General features: G+C 47.3%; 2 protein-coding genes across 3 annotated transcripts in view; both read left to right on the top strand.

Moving 5' to 3' along the window:
- LOC119402122 (zinc finger protein 502) overlaps positions 1 to 5,498 on the top strand; it is a 75,647-nt gene extending 70,149 nt beyond the window's left edge. The window contains exon 9 of the mRNA XM_049418508.1: positions 4,908 to 5,498. The gene's annotated coding sequence lies outside the window, so the exon portion shown is untranslated. The remainder of the gene's footprint in view (positions 1 to 4,907) is intronic.
- Positions 1 to 20,389, top strand: part of LOC125756269 (zinc finger protein 239-like) — a 52,274-nt gene that overhangs the window by 16,112 nt on the left and 15,773 nt on the right. Inside the window, exon 1 of one of the 2 annotated variants that reach the window (XM_049418506.1) lies at positions 18,109 to 18,320. The exons of the other annotated variant lie outside the window; for it this stretch is intronic. Coding sequence (XP_049274463.1) covers positions 18,269 to 18,320 — 52 coding nt within the window. The 5' untranslated portion in view covers positions 18,109 to 18,268. Of the gene's footprint in view, positions 1 to 18,108; positions 18,321 to 20,389 lie in introns of those variants that run through there. 2 annotated transcript variants of the gene reach the window in all.

Below are 20,389 nucleotides of genomic sequence, written 5' to 3'. Positions count from 1 at the left end.
CACCAATGAGCAACTCCATTACTCGTCCAGAAAACAACCATTGCCGGAAAGATTCGTAACCGCCGCTTCGTGTGGTAGCAAATGGTATTTGCTACCATCTGAGAATTACTTTTGGCCATCTTGAATTGAACTCACTGGCATAATTAAAGCTTCCTGTGCCAGCGTTAGGTCTCCTGTTTGGTGCATGTTTTAACAAAGTAAAGCCTATTAATAAAAAAAAATTCGGCAGATTCCACGCATTGCGGGAATCGATTTTACGCGATGCGGTCAATGAGTAACAGCCTATGCAGCCTTTTTTGCTTTCAGCCAAGAGTTATGAGGTGGATCGATGTCTGTGTAAATTCAAAAATAAATCTGGAGTCTCCCACTTACAGACCTTCATAATGATACCGCGGTGTCGGCACCTAAGAGACTAAAGTTACATTAAATTCTTCAATTTTTATACATATGGGGAGAGATAGAGAAATGTGCAAGAGCAAGTCTGGTCCCCACCTCCTCCGGTAAAATAAAAACTCTCCACTTATGGAACAAGGTACTAATTTTAATGGAATTTATCAGTTACCTGAACAAAGAAAAATAAAGTATATACCGACGCGAACTTGTTTTGTTATTAAGATCAGCACTGGTGCTTTTGTTCGGAAATGACCTGCATGCGCAAAAACAGTCTTCAACCTCAGTTCTTATTTCTTCGTGCAGTTTAGTTGCTCGCTTGCAATATAGACATCGTACATGCGCGAGAGAGCATGACTGATCAACATTAGCTTGTCGGTGCTGCAGATCAACTAAAACAATGATTTACGTGTATAAACGTGTAAGCAGTGCCACAGACGCTGCTGGGCGCGTTCGCCGAAAGTCATTGCCGCCACACGAGACTCGATCGGCGCAAAGATCCCAATAGGCATCTCTTTAAAAGCTTTGCAAGACAGTGTGCGCCGAAGTACATAGTCCGCATGCCGCGTCTGCCTTTCACTTTACACCTCCTTATCCCTCCCCTTTTATTTTTAGGAGCTTGCTCGCTAAGCTTCTTATGCTCGCGCCTTGTCCGTTGTCGGCGGCGTGTACACTAGTTCGCATTGGTCCCTCCATAGGTGCAGCTGCACTCTCTCCGGTGATTTCAAGAATGCTCACTAGATGGCGCACCACCGCTCCAGATGGCGCTCACCACCCTCGGCGCGTGCGCTAGTTAGATAGGTGACCGCTAGAGGGCCGTGCCTCTCATTTGGTGCGCTTCCTTTCTCTTTGCCGGGAGCTCACTCACTGAACACTCTTCGTTACCTCTCCGCAGCATGAACACCCCAGAATCCAAGGCAGCAACACGGCGGGCTCGCCGCCGAGACCCTGCGGTGAGAGCCCGGGAGGCTGAAGCAAAGAGGGCTCGCCGTCAAGCGGACCCTGCGGTGAGAGTTCGCGAAGCAGAAGCAGCCAAGACAGCAGCGCGGCGGGCTCGCAGAGCAGCAGCAGCTCGAGCTCGCCGCCAAGACCCTGCGGTGAGAGCCCGGGAAGCCGAAGCGAAGAGGGCTCGCCGTCAAGCAAACCCGGAGCTGCGGGCCAGCGAAGCAGAAAAGTGGCGGGCACGCCAAGCGGACCCTGCGCTGAGAGCTCGCAAAGCAGAAGCAGATCGGAAGCGGCGGCAAGAGAACCTCGAAGAAGTGCGGGCGCGGGATGCCGCGGCCAAGCGACGAAGGCGGTCGCTACCTGAGGTTGGCGGCGCCGACGCGCGCTTCAAGCTGTATATATAACAACGTTGTTACGTGTGTGTATGATGGTAGAGGAATGTGTGCGGAGGATTCGCGGGTTACTCGATCATCTTTTTGAGGAAGCTCCTCTAACATCATTCACTTTGTGGATATGGCGGTGATTTTTTATTTTACTTTCTTCGGTCAGCGTGCGCTGCGAACATGGAGCTAAGTGTTACGGAGCCGTACAGTAGATGGAGCTCTTTGTCCGGTAGATCATCGCACTCACGGTTTATATGTTCTCTGGCACTCATCTTTCCGCTCATCGCGGACCCTCGTATGCTCTCTGCAATAGCGCACTGTAATGCAACGCTGCCGTGGGATGCGAAAGCAAAGAGCGCAATATTTTAAAAGGTATGTCAATGAACACATATAGCGTTCAAAAAAATCTGACCGACAATAGTAAATCTGCGCGATAGATTACGACCGCAAAGCCTTATAAGCAACCAGCGTGCAGTAAAAGAGCATTACTCTGGCCACTCTGCTTGTATACAGTTGAAACACGCGATCAGTATTTTTGTTTGGTTCGGTGATTTTTTATTTTACTTTCTTCGGTCAGTGTGCGCTGCGAACACGGAGCTAAGTGTTACGGAGCCGTACAGTAGATGGAGCTCTTTGTCCGGTAGATCTAGAGTTACTGTCTATGCTACCTTTAGGTAGCAGAGTTGCACATAGCAGAGTTGCGCAGAGTTCCGGCTAGCAACCACAGATATGTGGTGAAGTCGCACTTCGTTTTTGCAGGCGACATGCCTACCGTGTCGCCGATTAACATGTCAGGCGTGTCGAAGACCGGCGATAAACATTGGCTGTCGATGACAAGTGTTAATTCAGTTCGCTGTCGCGGCGGTGTCGAGAAATATAACGATTAGCCCGAGCGTCAGCTTCTCCACAATGCATGGTTGCTCACGGCGTTTGGAAGACAGATGCGCAACTCTGCTACCTAAAGGTAGCATATACAGTAACTCTAGGTAGATCTGGGTAGATCATCGCACTCACGGTTTATATGTTCTCTGGCACTCATCTTTCCGCTCATCGAGGACCCTCGTATGCTCTCTGCAATAGCGCACTGTATAATGCAACGCCGCCGTGGGATGCGAAAGCAAAGAGCGCAATATTTTAAAAGGTATGTCAATGAACACGTATAGCGTTCAAAACAACCTGACCGACAATAGTAAATCTGCGCGATAGATTACGACCACAAAGCCTTATAAGCAACCAGTGTGCAGTAAAAGAGCATTACTCTGGCCACTCTGCTTGTATACAGTTGAAACACGCGATCAGTATTTTTGTTTGGTTTGCGGCGCACCGCTCTTGCACATGTCCATGCCTTGTTTATTTCGAAAAAGCTATGACACAAACTATTGCGAAGGGTGTAGACATGCCTGTGGTTAAAGAAATGAGCCGAGGAAAGCAGTACACCGTTGCACAGGCTGCACAGAAACAATGTGGTGTCGATATCCGACGACTACATGTTTATGACGCACGATATAATCGCAGTGCGTGGGAAATACAGTGGAGTTGTTTTAAGGTTACCTTAGAAGTTTGACAGTCACATCTACTCTGCAATGAACATTTTTCTTGAACACCTACCTCAGATCAGAAGCGCACGCCACTAGAAAACAGCAGTTTGGCTTTGCGAAGCAGTACGCCTCCTGCAACTGCCGTCTGGATGAGTTTTTAAGCGTGTTCTCGTGAATATTGTGTTCTCGTCGATTTGTTGCGGCACAGTGAGCTCCTTTGACCATTTGGCTCTGGAGGTAGGAAAAAACGACCACATTTTCTCAGCACAATGGTGACGTCGTGGAGTTTGGGTCACCTTCAGGTCACTTTGTATGATGCCGATGTCACGAGGGGCGGAGTATAGCGGTGGAGCAGGCACGCGAACTTCTAAATTCATGTAAATTACCTTCCAAGCCATATTTACTGTTCAGATTTGGTGGATGATGTATGTATGTTAATGATAATCGATCCCGCAGGCTATCTCAGCCAGAAAATTTTGCGCCAGTACCCCTTTAAATAATCGAGAGTGATTATGTTTGATTTCTACTTTGTTGGGTAACTTCGATGCCACTTCTACACTAATTTTCTACCTACTTCGAACACTTAGAAAGCGAGTGTGCTATTAATACTGCACAAATACCCACTTATGAATCATCAGTGTGTTTCATCATACAAAAATTCATCGTACTTCCTGCCTCGAACGTTATTCTTCCTTTATAATGAGCTCGAGCATTCCTACAAATTTTTTAAACTGTGGAGTTGTTAATACCGAAGGAATCCTTGGTGATCCGTCGTCCGCACTTTCTAGCCCAGCTGCGAGAGTCAAGCCTGACGAGAGGGAGGTCATGGGTTAAGCTAAGTGGGTGAAGGGGAAGCCTAGTGTAGCGAGTTGAGCCTAGTCGAGGAAGTGTAGCAATGTGGAGAGGGTGAAGCTTTGTGGAGAGGAGGAGAGCAAAGGCAAAGCTGTGGTGCTAGCGGAGCAGGTGGTGTGGAGAGGAGGAGAGAGCTGGAGTGTGATTGTCAGTGCCGGTAAAAAAAATGAGTCGACCAATGGTAGTGTGTGCTTGAGCACAGGTGGTGCTGTTGAGAGAAAAGTAAGGACACCCCGAGCGTTAGCGTAAATGGAGAAAAGGCGCGTTGATGCTGCCAGCTCCGCTGATTAATTAGCCTTGGCGACGTTAAGTCAGTTGAAGCTGCACAATTTTTTTGCTAAGTGATGCGCTAACAAATTCTTTCACGTCTCTCCACAATCGCATGCAGGTCTCGTCTCGCAATGCACGGACAGATCCGCGGGGTCAAGTACGTGTATTGCAGAGTATGCAGCCAGAGTTTCAGCGGCAACAAAGACCTCGAGATGCACAAGCACATCGTACATGCAGAGGAAAGGCCTTTCAAGTGCAATGAGTGTGGTCGGTGCTTCAAGTTTCCGAAGAACCTCAGTCGCGACAAGAAGTCACACTCGGAGGTCGTCATAATGCATGCCTGTCTCGCATGTCAAAAAATGTTTCTCAATAGGAAGGAACTCGAGTGTCACCTGTGGAGACATACGAGCGAGTGGCCCTTTCAGTGCAGCCATTGCAACCAGAGCTTCACGTGGCTCAGCACCGTCAGGAAGCATGAACGCAGAAAGCATGCGGGCTAATACCCACACAGCTGAGTGCGCTGTAGGAGATATAGGAGCACCACTGTGTGGGGCACTTTGGCCTTGAAATGGTTGCGAATGACAAGGAAGAGGAACAGGCAATGAAGTCGGAGGGAAAAGGCTAGGATATACGCATTGGACGATGCATATCCTAGTTGCGACTAGACGATGGACAGTGGGCAGTGTTTGTCATCGACAGTGTGGCAGTGTAGAGTGATGCAGAGGACACAGTCAAAGTGGACTGCGCAACTTTCGCGAGCTCGTGCACTGGAGGCACTGACTCGCATATTCATGAGGACCTGACCAGCACTTTCATCTTATAGGTCCTTGGATTCTGGAGACTTGTGTGCTTGCAACCACATAGGTCACCGGTGCAAACGGCACCTTAGGTGGAGTTCCTGTCTGACAGAACCCAGAGCTGTCAAAAGGGATGAACCAGTAGCAGACGAACTGGCATATGCCTCTGTCAATGCGTATCTGGTAGGCTGTGTTCTCCATGAGAAATGGAACCTGAATGCATGACAGTTTATGTCTCCCATTGCGAAAATAAAGACAGTGGTGACAGACTTATGCTCATGTGAAATATCCCACCAAGCTTGCAATTCTGAAGTACTAAAAGCAAATGACAATGCTTCTGTAAGGCAGCAGGATGGTGAATGCTTTTAGCTAAACAAGTAATTGCAGATATTGTTTTATTTTCAGAACTGCTTTATGTAAGCACATAAGTATAATATCCATGACAGAGTGCATATAAAGGTAGAAGGGGTTCAGAAATATATATATCTATATTCCACAAAGCTAGAGTGCAGCCGCATTTCAATTCCTTGATGTGCACCTGGCATTCTGAGAAGTGTGGGAACGGGAATGCCACTGTATTTTAAAAAGGACTTTTCAATGAAACACTTGATAATCTTCACCACCTACGGCAATATAAACATATTTTTCAGTGGAAACTCTTAAAGTATGCAAGTGGTATGCTGGTTTCAGCAGCAGAATAGCCTAGCCAAGACATCTAGAGCTGACATCATACAGGTCTTGAACTTGAATGAGGTGCTCCAATAACAGAAAAAGAAGCCACAACCACACATAAATAAAAGCTTGTTTACCTCAACATTGCGTAAACGAGTGGTAAATAGGCAAGTCATGCAATTCACATTGTATCTAAAATTAAGGGCTAATCAGAAGGTTGTTACTGAGTACACTTAAAGGCTCATTAAGAATAAATGATTTTTCTCATAATAGTAAATAACTATTTGACAATACCAAAAACACCATGCTTCTTGCGGTGAGAAGACACGCAAAATTTAAAAGAAAATGCGGGGCACGCCACCACCTTGAATTTCCCGCACCAGTTGCCGTGACGTCATAGATTTAGGCAGCGTCTAGTGGGGCCTACATTGCTCCTAATCGGTAAAAAAAAAAATGTGCACAGCTTGCACCAGTGGCACAAGGCTGGAACCAACAGCAGAGCTAGTGTTCCAATTAGCTAATTCTTCTATAAGTATTTGCGAGGAGGCACGAGTAGTGTTACAAATCTACATCGTTACTAGCAATGCGAAGGTTTTGCTAGAAATGGTAAGTGTTTGCTAGTAGTACCAAGTATGGCTAGGCTTGGCTATTCTCCGGCTTCGTTCGGTTCCCCAGACTATGCACGTGTTATGTTGTTTTATCAGGAAAAAGTCACGGGGCTAGCTATTACGTGATGTGATTTTAGTCAAATGACTAGTTGTTACTTGATAAGTCATTTTAGTCATGTGACATACTAGTTACGCGATTCTAGTCAAATAGCTAGTTAAGTGGTGTTACCTGATATTAGTCATGTGACTAGTCGTTACGGGATATTTACTCACGTGACTAGTTGTTACATGCATATAGTTTCCCAATATTTACTAGAGGGAACTCTGGCGCTGCGATCGTTCAGCCACCATGGGAATGATGGGTAGTACATGGGTTTGCCTAACTTTTATGTTTGCGGCTTCGTTTATTGTGTTTTGGCATTTGTGTCAGATAAAATAATGAATCATTACGAACTTCGTGACCCAATTTGAATTGGTGAGCCTAAGAGGTCAAGGTGGTGAAGTGGAACCGCTGACCGTTCGCTGAACTTCGTCTTGCAACAAAGCGGCTGCAGGCGACATGGAGCCAAGCGGAGGTGAAAGAATGAAGCTTGGACAAATCCGTGTACTATTCATTCTCATACTGGCTGAAGCGTAATGCGTTGCAGCTCCCATATACACTAGCACCAGAGTTCCCTCTAGTAAATATTGCAGGAAACTCTATGGTTACATGATTTTAGTCGGGTAACTAGATGTTACATATGATTTCAGTCACGTGACTAGCTGCTGCATGGTTTTGGCGGGAACATGTCACGTGACTAACTGTTGTGTAATGTTACGCGATTTGAGTCATGTGAATATAGTTACGTTACGTGATTTGTAATCACGTGACTAGATGTTACGCAATTTAAGTCACGTGACTAGATGTTACGTGATTTTTAGCCACGTGACTAGATGTTACTTGATGCGTGATTTTTGGTCACGTGACTAGTTTTTACGTTCCGTTACGTGATTTTCAGTCACTTAACACACTCGCCTATCATATTTATTGCATTCCTCAGCCGGACTAATCGGCGAAGACGTGGGTGCAATCAGAAGCTGAAGAAAAGAAGCGATCCGCGCACTAACCTGTTACTACGTTCTGTTCACACTACCCGGTGCTACGAAAAACTTAAAACAGCTCTGCTGTTAAAATGAAGTACTCCGTCTTCTGAGGGAGCCACGAAGTTTCAGAAAATTTCGTGTAGTGTGTCCAAAATACGAAGAAACGCTTCGAAATCCGCGAGGTCTCCATTGGAGATTTAGGGGGGAAATCTAAATTGAAACTTTTGACAATGATTTTCTTATTTATTAATAAATCCAAGGTTTTGATATTAACGACACTAAAATCTTCAGAGTATAATTTATCAGTTTAAACGAATTTATCTTTTCACTTTAGTGTCCCTTTAAAATTTCCATAAATGAGACTGGTGGTATATATGTATTGTGCGCGCCGCCATCGCTCGGCGGCTTTTTTACATTGGTGTGCTAAGAAAAATTGACTATTTGGGGAGTATATGTGCCACCGAACAATATCCGTCATCCGGCTTGCTGGCACATCCTTTCCTAAAAACTTGGCTCTAGCGGCTTTCCTATCAGAAATGTTCCGCTGTGATAACGCAAGGAAAGCACGGGAGCTAGATGATGTGTTTGCAGAAATACTCCCCAAAAACTCCATTTTTAAAGGGACACTGAAGTGAAACACTGTATCAGCTTTGATTGATAAATTGTACTCTGAGAACTCTAATGTTGTTAAACCAAGGTCAAAGTTTCATTTTCAAATTTCGCGCCGAAACCTCCGCGTGTGACGTCACAGATTTCAAAGCGTATTTTTCGTATTTTGGCGACATTGGCCTAACGAAATCTCATGAAACTTGGTACGTTAAGTATATGGTCCCCTCGGAGGACAATGTACTTCGTTTTTACTGATTAGGAACAACGCGCCTTGGCAGACGCCATCAAAATCTATGACGTCACGGCGTTTGGCGCGGGAATTTCAAGGTGGCGTGGCCACCCGCAATTCCTGTTTGCACGTTTTCGCGCTTATACCAAGCGTCTTCTCGTGGCGAGCAAGGTGATCTTGCACTAAAGAAAGAGCAATTTACCAGTATGAAAACAATCGTTATTCTCTTTAGGGTCCATTTGACAGCTGAGCTGTAAAGCTCGGAGAAGCATATCCGACGGCCGTCTACAGAAATTATCATGTACCGGCACCAGTGTTGCGGAATGGGGCGCCTCCATTCCATTCGAGTTCCATTCCGAGGAATTAGAACTTGCCGCAGTTCAATTCCTTTCAATTCCTCGGAATGAAAAAAAAAAAAATTCGGCAGATCCCACGTACCGTGGGAGTCGATGCATGTTATGCGAAGCATGCGGCGGGAAGGTGACTGGCGTAATTTTTTTACTGTGCCAAACATTACAAATTGACGTTAAAGATTTGTATGAATTTTATACGCACACAGATATGTTGAAGAGCCGCGTGTGTGTTATACAACCGGTTGTTTACAGTTGGGTAACGCTGCCAACGGCAACGTGAGTATTATACCAACACCAGAAGGGGTAAGCTGATGTATAGTGCTTATACTTGTCGCTTACGATGTAGAACGCACGCACGTTTCACAAACCCGTGTGCATGTGTGGAAGAAGTTCTTGACAGTTCTTGAACAAGGTCATCATCACCGTGATCAGTGAACACCAGCAGCTGGTCATGACTTGTTATCGGACCAGGTCGTGATCGCGGCGACGAGGGGTCCATGTGTATTGCAATATGAGGTATGGTACAGCTGCTGGAAATCGTGGATGCCTCGGTCATTTAGTCGGCAAGTTGTCTGTCGATAGAGCCGGCGACATGTCGGAATCTGAAGTCACCCTTCGCGTTGGTGACGTATGGGCCGTCGAGGCTGGTAGGCCTGGATAGTGCTACGTAGACCAACATCAGTGGATGGCGCCTGTCATATTCGTAGACTACCTGGGCGTATGTGGCTTACGTAGCCTAGCCTACAAAGCGGCTGTCAATCAAACCGGCATCATCCTCGGTCAGCATGAGGCCGTCGCCCAGCCTCGTAAGAAATGGACACTGCGTCGTTCTGGCGGACTAAGTGCACTTTACGGTGCGATGATGTGAATATCATACGTAACTTTCGTTAATGCATTCCTCCGGGGTCGAGTAATGCTTCAATATAGCTTGCTGAATCATAGGAATGCAAATGTAATGTTTATTAGACTGCTACAAAAGCGGAGCCACCACTGGAACCACAGACGTTAATCTGATATGACACCTGTGTCGTAGGAGTAAACACATCGTCCGTAGGAGTATCATATATATATATATATATATATATATATATATATATATATATATATATATATATAGTGTTTATTGCTTTCTTGTAAAATTAGATAGCAAGCACCGCAACCACAATTGACGTTGCACCGACATTACGCCTGCATAGGCTGTTTTTCCAAACCAGTTTATAGACCTGGCGTGGCTATATGGTATAATACCCGATTGCCATGCAGAATGCTCGGGTTCGATTCCTGCTGGGATCCTAATTTTCATTCTTTCCATTCGTCGGGTCAATGCTGCCGGTGCCGGTTTTTAGATATAAACTGTCAATCACCCGTGGCGCATACCCGTACACCGCGGCCCGTGGTAAACGGGTATGTGCCATACGTGTCTGGAGGAAAGGGTTTGACGACGTACGCGACGGGATTTTCACGCTATTCATGTCATAACCCGACAGTCATATTCGTCAAATCCTCTTAACCTCCCATGCCAATTTTGGTCTACACCAAGTTAAGGAGCTCGTGATCATGAGAGCCCAGATAGATATAGCTAGATAGATAGATCGATAGAAATGCTCAAAGTGCCAAAGGTTCGCTAAGATATGCTTCGCATTTAAAACTTAGCCCATTCCCACTCCGAGAATGGCCGGGCAGTTCAATTCCATACCTGTAATTCCTCAACGTGAGAAAGGCATCTTGATAGTTTTATCGAGTTAAAAATGAACGCCCCATAAAGCTGATGTCATCATATGCATTAAGAACTGCAAAAGTGCGCAAAACACGTTACCAAGGTCGAGGGATATAGTAGCTTGGTGACATATCTCGTGCAGTACAGGCACTCTATAGTAATTCCCACAGGGGCCCCAGGTGAAAATGCGTAAGTGGGAATCCAACTGGTTTCAACTGGTGTTAACTGGGATCAAATGGTCCCAGTTGCGGGCCAACTGGCCCCAGTTGGAAACCAACTGGTCCCAGTTGATTCCAGTTGCAACTGGTTCCAGTTAGCAGCTGGTCCCAGTTACAACTCAACTGGTTTCAGTTGGTTCCAATTGCAACTGGTTCCAGTTAGCAGCTGGTCCCAGTTACAACTCAACTGGCCACCAACGGGAACCATGACCAGTTGAACTGGAGGCAGCTGGTCCCAGTTGGAAACTATATCCAGTTTTGGAAGCAAATGGTCCCAATTGTACGCTAACCTCGAAGTGCGACCAGTTACTCTGGTTGTACGATTCTTCACAGTGAACGAAAAAAAAAAATTGAACTCGAATGTATACGACGTAGCATTGCTGGACTTGAGCGAATGGGTTTTATCCAAGAGTTTTTTGTGTCATACTCACAGAAGGGTACCTGATCACTGGCCTCGTATTGTAAGGGGCCGTTATGAACACAGATGATAGGACGATGAGAGAATAAGAAAATAGCGTTTCATGGTTTGCGAATGAATTATCTTTCTTGTTTAGACGTCATCCTCCTCTTCGCGTTGTACCCCATTACAATAATATAAACAGTCTTACCTGACCTGATATGTATTTTTTTAAAATCGTGTATTATCGTCGATTATTCCGATGAGCAAATGCGCAACACAGTGCACTCAAACGTACGCTTTCTTTAGCATCAGTACTGCTGTCATCAGCTGTTTGTCAATCTTTTTACGTCCATCGCGGATACCCGCAGGCGAAGCGGGCCCGATTGACGTCGGGGTGTTTATGCTGCCGTTGTCTGACTGAGAGCATGCCTGCTCGATTGGCTTGTGTGCAGCACAGCGATTGCTTCCGTACGTACGACAAAAAAAAATCGAGCAGAGCCGAGAGCTACCACTTGCGAGACTGCCGCCGACATGCTTCTACGTCTACGATGCTGCTATGCGGCTATGCTGGCTATTCTGCCGACACACACTCTCTCTGCTCTCTCCCCAACTGCCTCGACTACCTCGACAGCCGTCACATCAGTTTCGTATCTCATACGCTCAAACAAATGAAGCAGTAAAGTAATGAAACATAAAGATTACACATAAAATAAACTGAAAAGAATTATTTCATGCCAATTCCGCACTATTTATTGGAAGAAAGAAGCTCGATAATAAAGGCAGAAAATTTAGAAACACAGCGATACTAGTTTCGTACACCACATGTGTACGAGGGCTAGCTGCCGACCCGAGTGGTGGATGTGTTCTGTGGTGGTGGTCCGTGCAAGCGGTGCTTAGTTGTGCTGTTTTTCAAAAGGAACGTGCAGATGGTGTGCGTAATTTAGATTTTGTCGAATTAGTGTCCGACAGTTTCATCTCTAGAAGTCTTTATGGGTGAACGCCGGACAAGTGTTTTTTCCTGTGACAACACAGATATGTGTATCCATTGTGTGCGGAATGCTGTGCAAGCCTGCGCCTTGTCGGCGATGCAGCCGTTTGAAGGTAACTATATATCATGCACTTATGCTTCGAGTGCTAGTTATTCAATATCCTAGGGAACATCTTGATATAATGCAATGCAAAGTGTTTTGAGTGTTCAGACGATGGAACACCGCATTGTAAACAAGTTCTTTCGGCACTGCTCTGTAATATGTTTGTTTAGGGGTTTGTGCGGAGTGCTTGCTAATTTTCTGCCATTTGTTTTGGAGCATCACAGAAAACGAGTGCCGTGCAATACTTGTATTTTGAACGGCATGCTAAATAACTATAAAGTATACTCGTGCAAATTTGTAGCTCCGTCCGCGACTTTTAAAGAAAGCGCAAAAAGAGGCCCGTATTTTGCACTGCAAATGGATATTCCCGAACCTGTTGCATCTGTAGATACATACATTCGAGTAGAAACAAAGATGCTTTCGATCCCCTTACTGCCCGTAGTTCTTATGTTTTTGGCGCTGAGGTAAGCGACTTAAAAAAAAACGGATTAAATCCGGCATGATCTCGGGAATAGTGTTCGTAGTGTGAATTTTTAGAAGTCTGGTCTGCTGTGTATAATAAATTGATATGGCTATTCTGAGACATGCATGTAACATATGTTGCCTCTTATTTTGCAGCAACGCTCTCCCATTGGTCACGGGTACGTGAATCTCACGGAAAAAATTCAGGATTGCCGCCAAACACTAAAAAAATTGAGTGCTGTGTAATGTTGTAAAATAAACATTTGATGGAGTATCCAAGGCTGTTTTTTTTTTATCTTGCACTGGAGCCCCAGGAATTAAATAGCCACATCAGGTTTAATTTTTAATGGGAGCAGCTTCAGACAGTAGTTCCTAATGGGACACCATTTGCAACGAGCAACTGGCTCTTATTGAGATCTCAGTAAGAGCCACTGGCCCCCGCTGCGACCCACTGCCAACTGGAAATAACTGGGACCAGATCAAGTGGTTTATGGCAGGATTCCCAGTGGGGACCAGTTGTCAGTGGGTGCCAACTGGGACCAGGTCAAGTGGTTTATGGTCAAATTCCCAGTTGGGACCAGTTGCCAGTGGGTCCCAGTTGGGAAATCGGCCCCAGTGGGTCCCAACTGGGAATTTGACCATAAACCAGTTGAACTGGTCCCAGTTGGGGCCAGTTGTTTCCAGTTGCAATATTTTCACCTGGGGCAGTTCACTCGACCTATAGTATTCGCATGGTCAGCATGTTTGAACGAATGGTAATGTGTTAATATTGCTTAAGCTTAAATGTGTTAATGCAAAAATGACGACATAGCGTATTTTTATGCTGGCAAAAGCAGTGTTCAAGAAGACCAAGCAGTTTTGCCACGCGTCTGGAGCGGTCGTGAATATGGAGAAAACTAAGATTTGGTTAATGGGGAACAAAACCCTCTAGATCTGTGCACCGCTCGGGCACCTTGTGCCTTTTATCGAATACGGAACACTGGGCCGCACTGCTCGTCAGCACTCACGCTTGTCAAGCGCGCCTCGCAAGCATGGGCAGGAGAACTTTCTGTGTTCGCCTGTGCGCAGTATGCAATTGTCTTCCTTGTCGCAAAGGTTACGTGTGTCGGGTACTATACTGCTCGTGAGATAAAGATCAGGCTGTGCATTGAGTATTCGCCACTTTCGTGTGGGGGTATATCAATGGGAACCAACGCGCAGGGATAATTGATTCCACCCCGGAGCAGTGGGAGTGCGGGCTGACCAGCTCTCAGCTCGAGACTCAGGAACGCCTGATCTCCCTGGCTAGAGCAGCAGAGGTTGCTCGCTAGTTTTCTGAACTTAGAAGAGGCCACCCACCTTTATTTTATTTTTATCGGCTCAAACAAACGTCTCTACAACAACAACAACACATGTCCGACAAATGGTCACAGTTCTTTGGCAATCACTGCGTCATAAAAATTGCTTAGGTGTCCTCGTGATTTTTAAATGCTGCAATAAAGGTCTCAAGTAGTGCAAGGTGCAAAAGGAAGCTTTATTTTGGTTTTATTCATCGAAATTTTGCAACGAAATGTTATGAGCTAAATGGGCGATTCCCCGTTCAGTTTTTAAAACACGAAGTGCGAATGACGGCTGCTTCAATGATTGGTTCTAAAAAAAAAAAGAAAAAAAAGTGAGATAAAACAATTGCCGTCCACCTAACTATGTGTTGCCCTTCACAAATATGAGCTGCTCGAAAGAGGTGCTTGAGAGCCGATTTCCCTTCGCTGTCATAATCAGGGATGCCGTCGAAAACGCGCGTTCACTTAAAGGGACACTAAAGGCAGATATTAAGTCGACGTTGATTGTTGAAATAGCGGTCCAGAAACCTCGTAATGCTACTTTTGTGCCGAGGAAGTGCTTATTTTGAAATACAATCACGTTTTAGTGGTCCGCATCGCGTTAGCACATTTCAAATCACCCGCCTGAAAGCGGTCTTTCTCACGTCACTGTTGCCGTGCCCAACGTTGCCCGCCTTTTCTGCGCGGCGGCGTGCACCATTCGGGCATCCGGCGACGTCACATGCATGCGGCATTTTGTCGAACTTTCTGTCAGAGCGACTTTCACGCGCGCCGCGTCAGGTACTCGCAGTGGGTACGGCTCGCCGTCTGGTGTGCGACCCACGGAGCATAGCCGCAGAACATCGATCTGCGGGTCCTCAGGGTCTTGCTGGTAGCCCCCATGGCCACGCTTCCCAGGTCACAGTACGTTGCCGCGAAGGCTGGGGCACTTCTCCAGGAGCTCTGCTGGCGGACCTCAGGCGAACGCCTTGCCACTACCACCGCGCTCTTCCGCGCCTCTTCCCGTTCCAAGCGCGCTCTGCCAACACCCTCTTCTGCCCTCTCTCCTCCTCGCCGGCCACGTTGCCTCTCGTGTTCTTGTTCTTGTTCACCTTCAACTGTGGCTCACACGATCACACCCATTGTGGTGGATTGGCCAAGAATTGAGTGGTTTTATAAAATGTTATAGTACTTTAGAAGGGAGGTTACAGAATAGAAACATTACAAATTTAATTTGATAGGAAATATTGGCGTTCGATCAAATATGTAAAAAAATAGTAATAATAAAATGAAATAAATCAATACCTTAATTTTTAAAATATTGTTACGGGGAGACGACAGAAGAAGGCTGTATTTACAATGCTGCCTGACACAATCACAGTGATCGGGGTAACAACCAAGATGGCAAAACAGCAAAGAACCCGTCCTCTTCTTCGTCCTCTGGGTAAACGGCACATAACATTACCCTCCGGCGGTGAAAGCACCGACTCGGTGCACCTGGGCAAAGACGGTCGCGTCAATAGTCATTGTACACACGCGTCGGTGGGTTCCGGTATGCGATAGGGCTTCAGATGGACAACGTGAACAATGTCGGCACGGGGCTGAGTCGACAAGGACGAAGACATTGCAATGGCTCGATTTCATATGTCACGTCGGTCACTTGGCGGCATACACGGTATTGTCCGGTGTACGGGAAGAACAGCATTTAAAGCCCGACACGGCGTGCTGGAGAGACCAAAGGAGGACAAGAGATCCAGTCTCGAAGAAAGTGGGCGTTTCTGTGACGGCGATCGTAGCGAGATTGTTCGCTTGCGATTCGGTCAACCGAACGCGCGCAACTTGACGTGCATGGTCGGCGCGGGCAATGGCTTCTTGAGCGGTACATGGAAGGAGGCATCATCGTGTCCATAGGAAACGCTGGATTTCGGCCGAATAAGAGAAAAGAAAGGCGAATAACCAGCCGTCTCGTGCCGGGACGTGTTATACGCGAACGTGACAAAAGGCAATGTTGTATCCATAGGCGTGTGCAGGGTTCTCCATCAGGGGGGGCGAAGGTTCATCGCAGCGCCCCCCCCCCCTTGTAAGTCAATGGATGAGACAGATTTTGCGCCCCCCCCCCCCCTCTTAGGTTATGTAGAAACGACCAGTAGAAACGACGGCCAGTAGAAACGACGGCGGGCACGATCGTAGGTGCGGGAAAATCCGAGGTGCCCCGCTGTCGGCACATCATGAAGTTGGGCCAGAACAGTCGAACGAAGGTGTGCCGGAATCACAAGCAAGAGGTCAGGACCGTCAGGTATGAAACTGCGACGAAGCAAGGTTCCATCGCGTAGCACGAAGAGACGAAGGGAGGAATCAGGAGTCGCTGAGTTGAGGCGGTCAATGATCTTGAGTCGGGTCACGGCGGTTGAAGAGGTCAGTTATTGCGAGCACAGATGGAATGGTATGGTTCGCCGAAGGTTCCGGTGGGTCTATAATTTTCATCATCTCCTGAATTAGCTCCCAGCACTCGGCAAGCTCCTCCTCATCCGCGCCAGAGTCCTTAACTGCCTGTATTAAATGTGGCTTTCTATGTATAGTCGCCACCTCAAGCCCCAGCTTCTCGCACAACAGCACTAAATCCGGTTTCCTCAATTTGTTCAAATCCATGGTCACCCCGTGCAGCTAGACTTCCGTTGCTCAAGCTGCCGTGAAGGTACCTCTAATAAACACAAGCCTTCAAAAGGCAGCAACCAAACTACCTTTTTGGATAAACATCACCATCTATCCAAAACACCTGGCAGAATTCCTACGGAAAGTGAGCACTCACCAGCATCGGTACCAGGAGAGAACGCGAACCGATCCCGCCTCTGCCAACCAGCCCGAGGAGGGGTTTAGGCTGGCACCCTAGGCTAAGGCGAAGGAGGACTCTTGCGAGGCTTCTCACGTAAACATAGAAGACGCGTTTTATTTACATATTTACAGGAGTCGTTGCAACAAAAGCGTAGAGACGCGCCTATATACATTACAAGAACAAAGAGACGACAGGGCCAGCGAAGGCCAGAGAGAGCGAGCCCTAGCGCACTCCCGACGACACGCTCCTTTTATAGCGGTCCGTGCACGCGCTTCTCGTCAAGCGTTTTCGCTGGACGCGGACTGCGTATTGCAGCAACGCCGATGCGCGTTCCTCGCAACGCACCAGGAGATTTCCCGCATGTGGAACGCGGAGCAGCGTATGGCAGGTACGCCGATGAGCGTCCCTTGCAGGCCGGATCAGATGGGCCATAGAGTAACATAGTATGGATGGGCCGGACCTTTGCATGGCCGGTTATAACATTGATACATACTACTACTACTACTACTACTACTACTACTACTACTACTACTACTACTACTACTACTACTACTACTACACTACTACTACAGAGGAGGGAACGACCCACACCCTAAGGAGCTTCGCCCCTAAAAAGAGGGAGAGGGTACGGAACCGGGTTACCGGACCATGCGATTGGTTGAGCGATCACTAGATCATTGGATGGAGGCGATCGTTCGAGATGTTTCGATGCAGTGCGATGGGAGACCGCTAGGGGTGAGAGCTATAAAATGCGCTCGCTCTTGGCGCGCTTGCTATTTCGCTCGGAGTCGCTGCGCCATATGGAAGACAAGGCGGCGGAGCTGAGGGCACGGAAAGCGGCTGCAGCGCGCGCTCGCAGACAGAACCCGGAGGTGAGAGCGCGCGAAGCCGAAGCTATACGGAGGCGCCGAGAAACGGATCCCGACCTTCGAGCGCGCGAAGCAGAAGGTGCACGGCGACGCCGAGAAGCGGATCCAGAAACTGTGAGAGCTCGAGAAGCGGCGAGGAAACGCGAGTACAGGCGAGCGGATCTCGAGGCTGCGCGAGCGCGGGAAGCTGCTGCCAAGCGCCTCCAGCGAGCTCGGAAGAGTCATGAACCTTCGAAGCTTCGCCCAATCATCATTCACCCCGTGGATATGCTGTGATTTTTTTTTTTCAATTCTCTTTCTTTGTATTTATTCTATATTTCTTCGTTTGATGTCCGTCTTTTCTCTCATTACTTCTTCCTATTCCCCCGCAAGTCGACATACTCATGACAAGGAATCTAGGGAATTTTGTATTTCCCTAGATTGAATAGATGGTCAATCTAAGGAATTGTCTAGGGAATATTAGCGAGATTGGTAGCTTGTTCTTCAGTTTTACTACAGATACCATCCCCTATACTTACCTTGGCAATATTGTCTGTTAGTTCTCATTAATATTGTGTCTAACAAAGAAAAACTAGCCCTGAAAAGTCACCATCTTTCCTTCACATTACTCCGACTTGTTGCAGTGAGCGAAAAAAATACGAAGACACTGCCATGGACGAGGCAGAAGATATTGACAGAGACGGCAAGGAATATGACGGTAACGGTAAGTTATTCTCCGTTGTGTGACCTGCCCCTTCACACGTCGAACTCATTCGCCCCCGATGTGCCGTGCAGGTTGTGCGTTCTCATGCAAGTGTTGTGTTTTCTTGTCTTCCGTAGTCCTATTCCTGTGCGCTTCTTGACTCACACGGAATGATATTCGTGTGTACTTGCTGTCGGTGTTGTCAGCACGGTCTGATTCGCTCCTCGGTAACAGCTAGATAACGTCCTAGCCGCATGATTCAAACAGACAGAGAAAATGAATGTTGGAAAGCTGCCCGTTTACTGTGCTTTGTGGGCCCCCGATCGAGGAGTCGACAGTCTCTGCAGTCAATTCCCGTCCTGCACATTTATAGTCCGTGACAAGCTGCTTGCCCATGCTTGCGAAGGTCCATTGTGTCCAGCACTGTTTAAAAACGGGCCAAGATTATTAATAAATTTCCCAACAAGCGCGGACTTGCGTCGGTATTGTTCTCTGGGTATATCACCCTGCTAGATTCCGAAGCACGTCTCCGGAAGCTGTTTGGACACTGTGGGTAGCAAAACGTCAGGTGATAGCGCGGGTACATAGCCCGCTTTACAGGCTGCATTTCTGGACCTGAGTACATTGCACGGTGGACGATTACATATGGTCCAAGTCCAACACGCGGACGATCAGGCCCTTTGGATGTCGATAACACGAGTGCACGCAGTCCGACCGGTACATCACTGTATCGAACCGGAGGGTCGGCGATAGTGCTTCGTTTACAGACTTTGAAACCACTACCCTTGCAGCCTCCCCTCCCAAGTTTTTCTACTAGGGCAGAGAGGGACGGGGAGCAAATTGGAGCAGCACATTAATGCATGTAGCGGTGATGTGCAAGGTGTACAGGAAAGGGATGTTCAAACGCCTTCGAACGTGCTAGAAGAAGGGGCGCCCCCTCGCCCCCTTTTTGTGAAAAAAAACCCTAGCGCCACCCCGGGCTGGAAGCCGTTGTAGTTGCACACCAATACATTGAGCTGAGATGCCAGTGTGAATGTGCTCGATGTGAAGCTTATAAAATGAGAATTTCTGATGTTGCACTGCATGATCGTGAGTGATCCGCAAGCAAATGGGGGCTATCCCCTTGTGCATTGCCCGTGGGATGTTGTTTAGGTCAACAAAGATAGCCTTGTCGACCTCGTTATATTGAGAGAGTGCAGAGAGCATGGAACCGGTTTCTGTGGGCATGGCCCCTGAATGAGCTGTTGGCCACCATTGCAAAGAAGCCGCTGAATTTCCATAAATGTCTGTATCTGGAAGGACATCAACCATTCCGCACACAGAGTTAATTGAGCTTGGGCAAGTGAAGTAGCTTGGATGGATATACGTGCCCATTAAGCTGACAAAGGCGAGACCTGACCTTTCCGAAGTGAACCTTGGCAGAGGCTGCAAATGTTGAAGGTTGTTACGTCAGCTTCAGGAAACTTGCTTCAGCACAGGTACCCACGCCTTGTTGATAGAAATGTTGTCTCACAGACGATCACACACATGTCAATGAGCCTCTGTCGCTGTAACGTCGCACCACAATGTAGATGTGGGGTCAGTCAGCCCCACTACCACCATAGAGGAAGAGGAGAAAGGTCCGGGTAGGCAGAGCTTCTCTGCTGACTTCCAGTGGCAGTTGCGAGGACACCTGTTTGCATGTGGGTCACCTGATTTCACGGAGGGAAACATCACTAACTTTTACTGCCTACCTACGTTATTCTTGGCTCACATGCCCTCCTTCCGTGAAGCTTTCTCACTTCACCTTCTTTCTTCTTCTCTGCATTGCCTCTAGATGGCGTTGCTTTGCGTGAACACAAAACTTTCAAGCAGGAAATTGCCAAAGAAGAGGCCTACCATAACTCTTGGAGTAGCTGTTTTTTGAAGCCAGGATGGGAGTATTGCGGATCGAGCCAAGTATGAAGGGATAGATGCATTATGCGGTGCTTGTGGAGAGGAGGAAACAGCTGAACAAGTGGTACCTTTCCATAAAGGGCCTCACCCTACAGTCCAAGGCAATGGGGCTGAATTTAGAGCGAAAGCTGTTATGAGATCACAACAACTGCTGT

The sequence above is a fragment of the Rhipicephalus sanguineus genome, chromosome 8 (assembly GCF_013339695.2).
Source record: "Rhipicephalus sanguineus isolate Rsan-2018 chromosome 8, BIME_Rsan_1.4, whole genome shotgun sequence".
Classification (NCBI taxonomy): domain Eukaryota; kingdom Metazoa; phylum Arthropoda; class Arachnida; order Ixodida; family Ixodidae; genus Rhipicephalus; species Rhipicephalus sanguineus.
The sequence above is the reverse complement of the archived record's forward strand: the minus strand, read 5'-3'. Positions and strand labels throughout refer to the sequence as shown.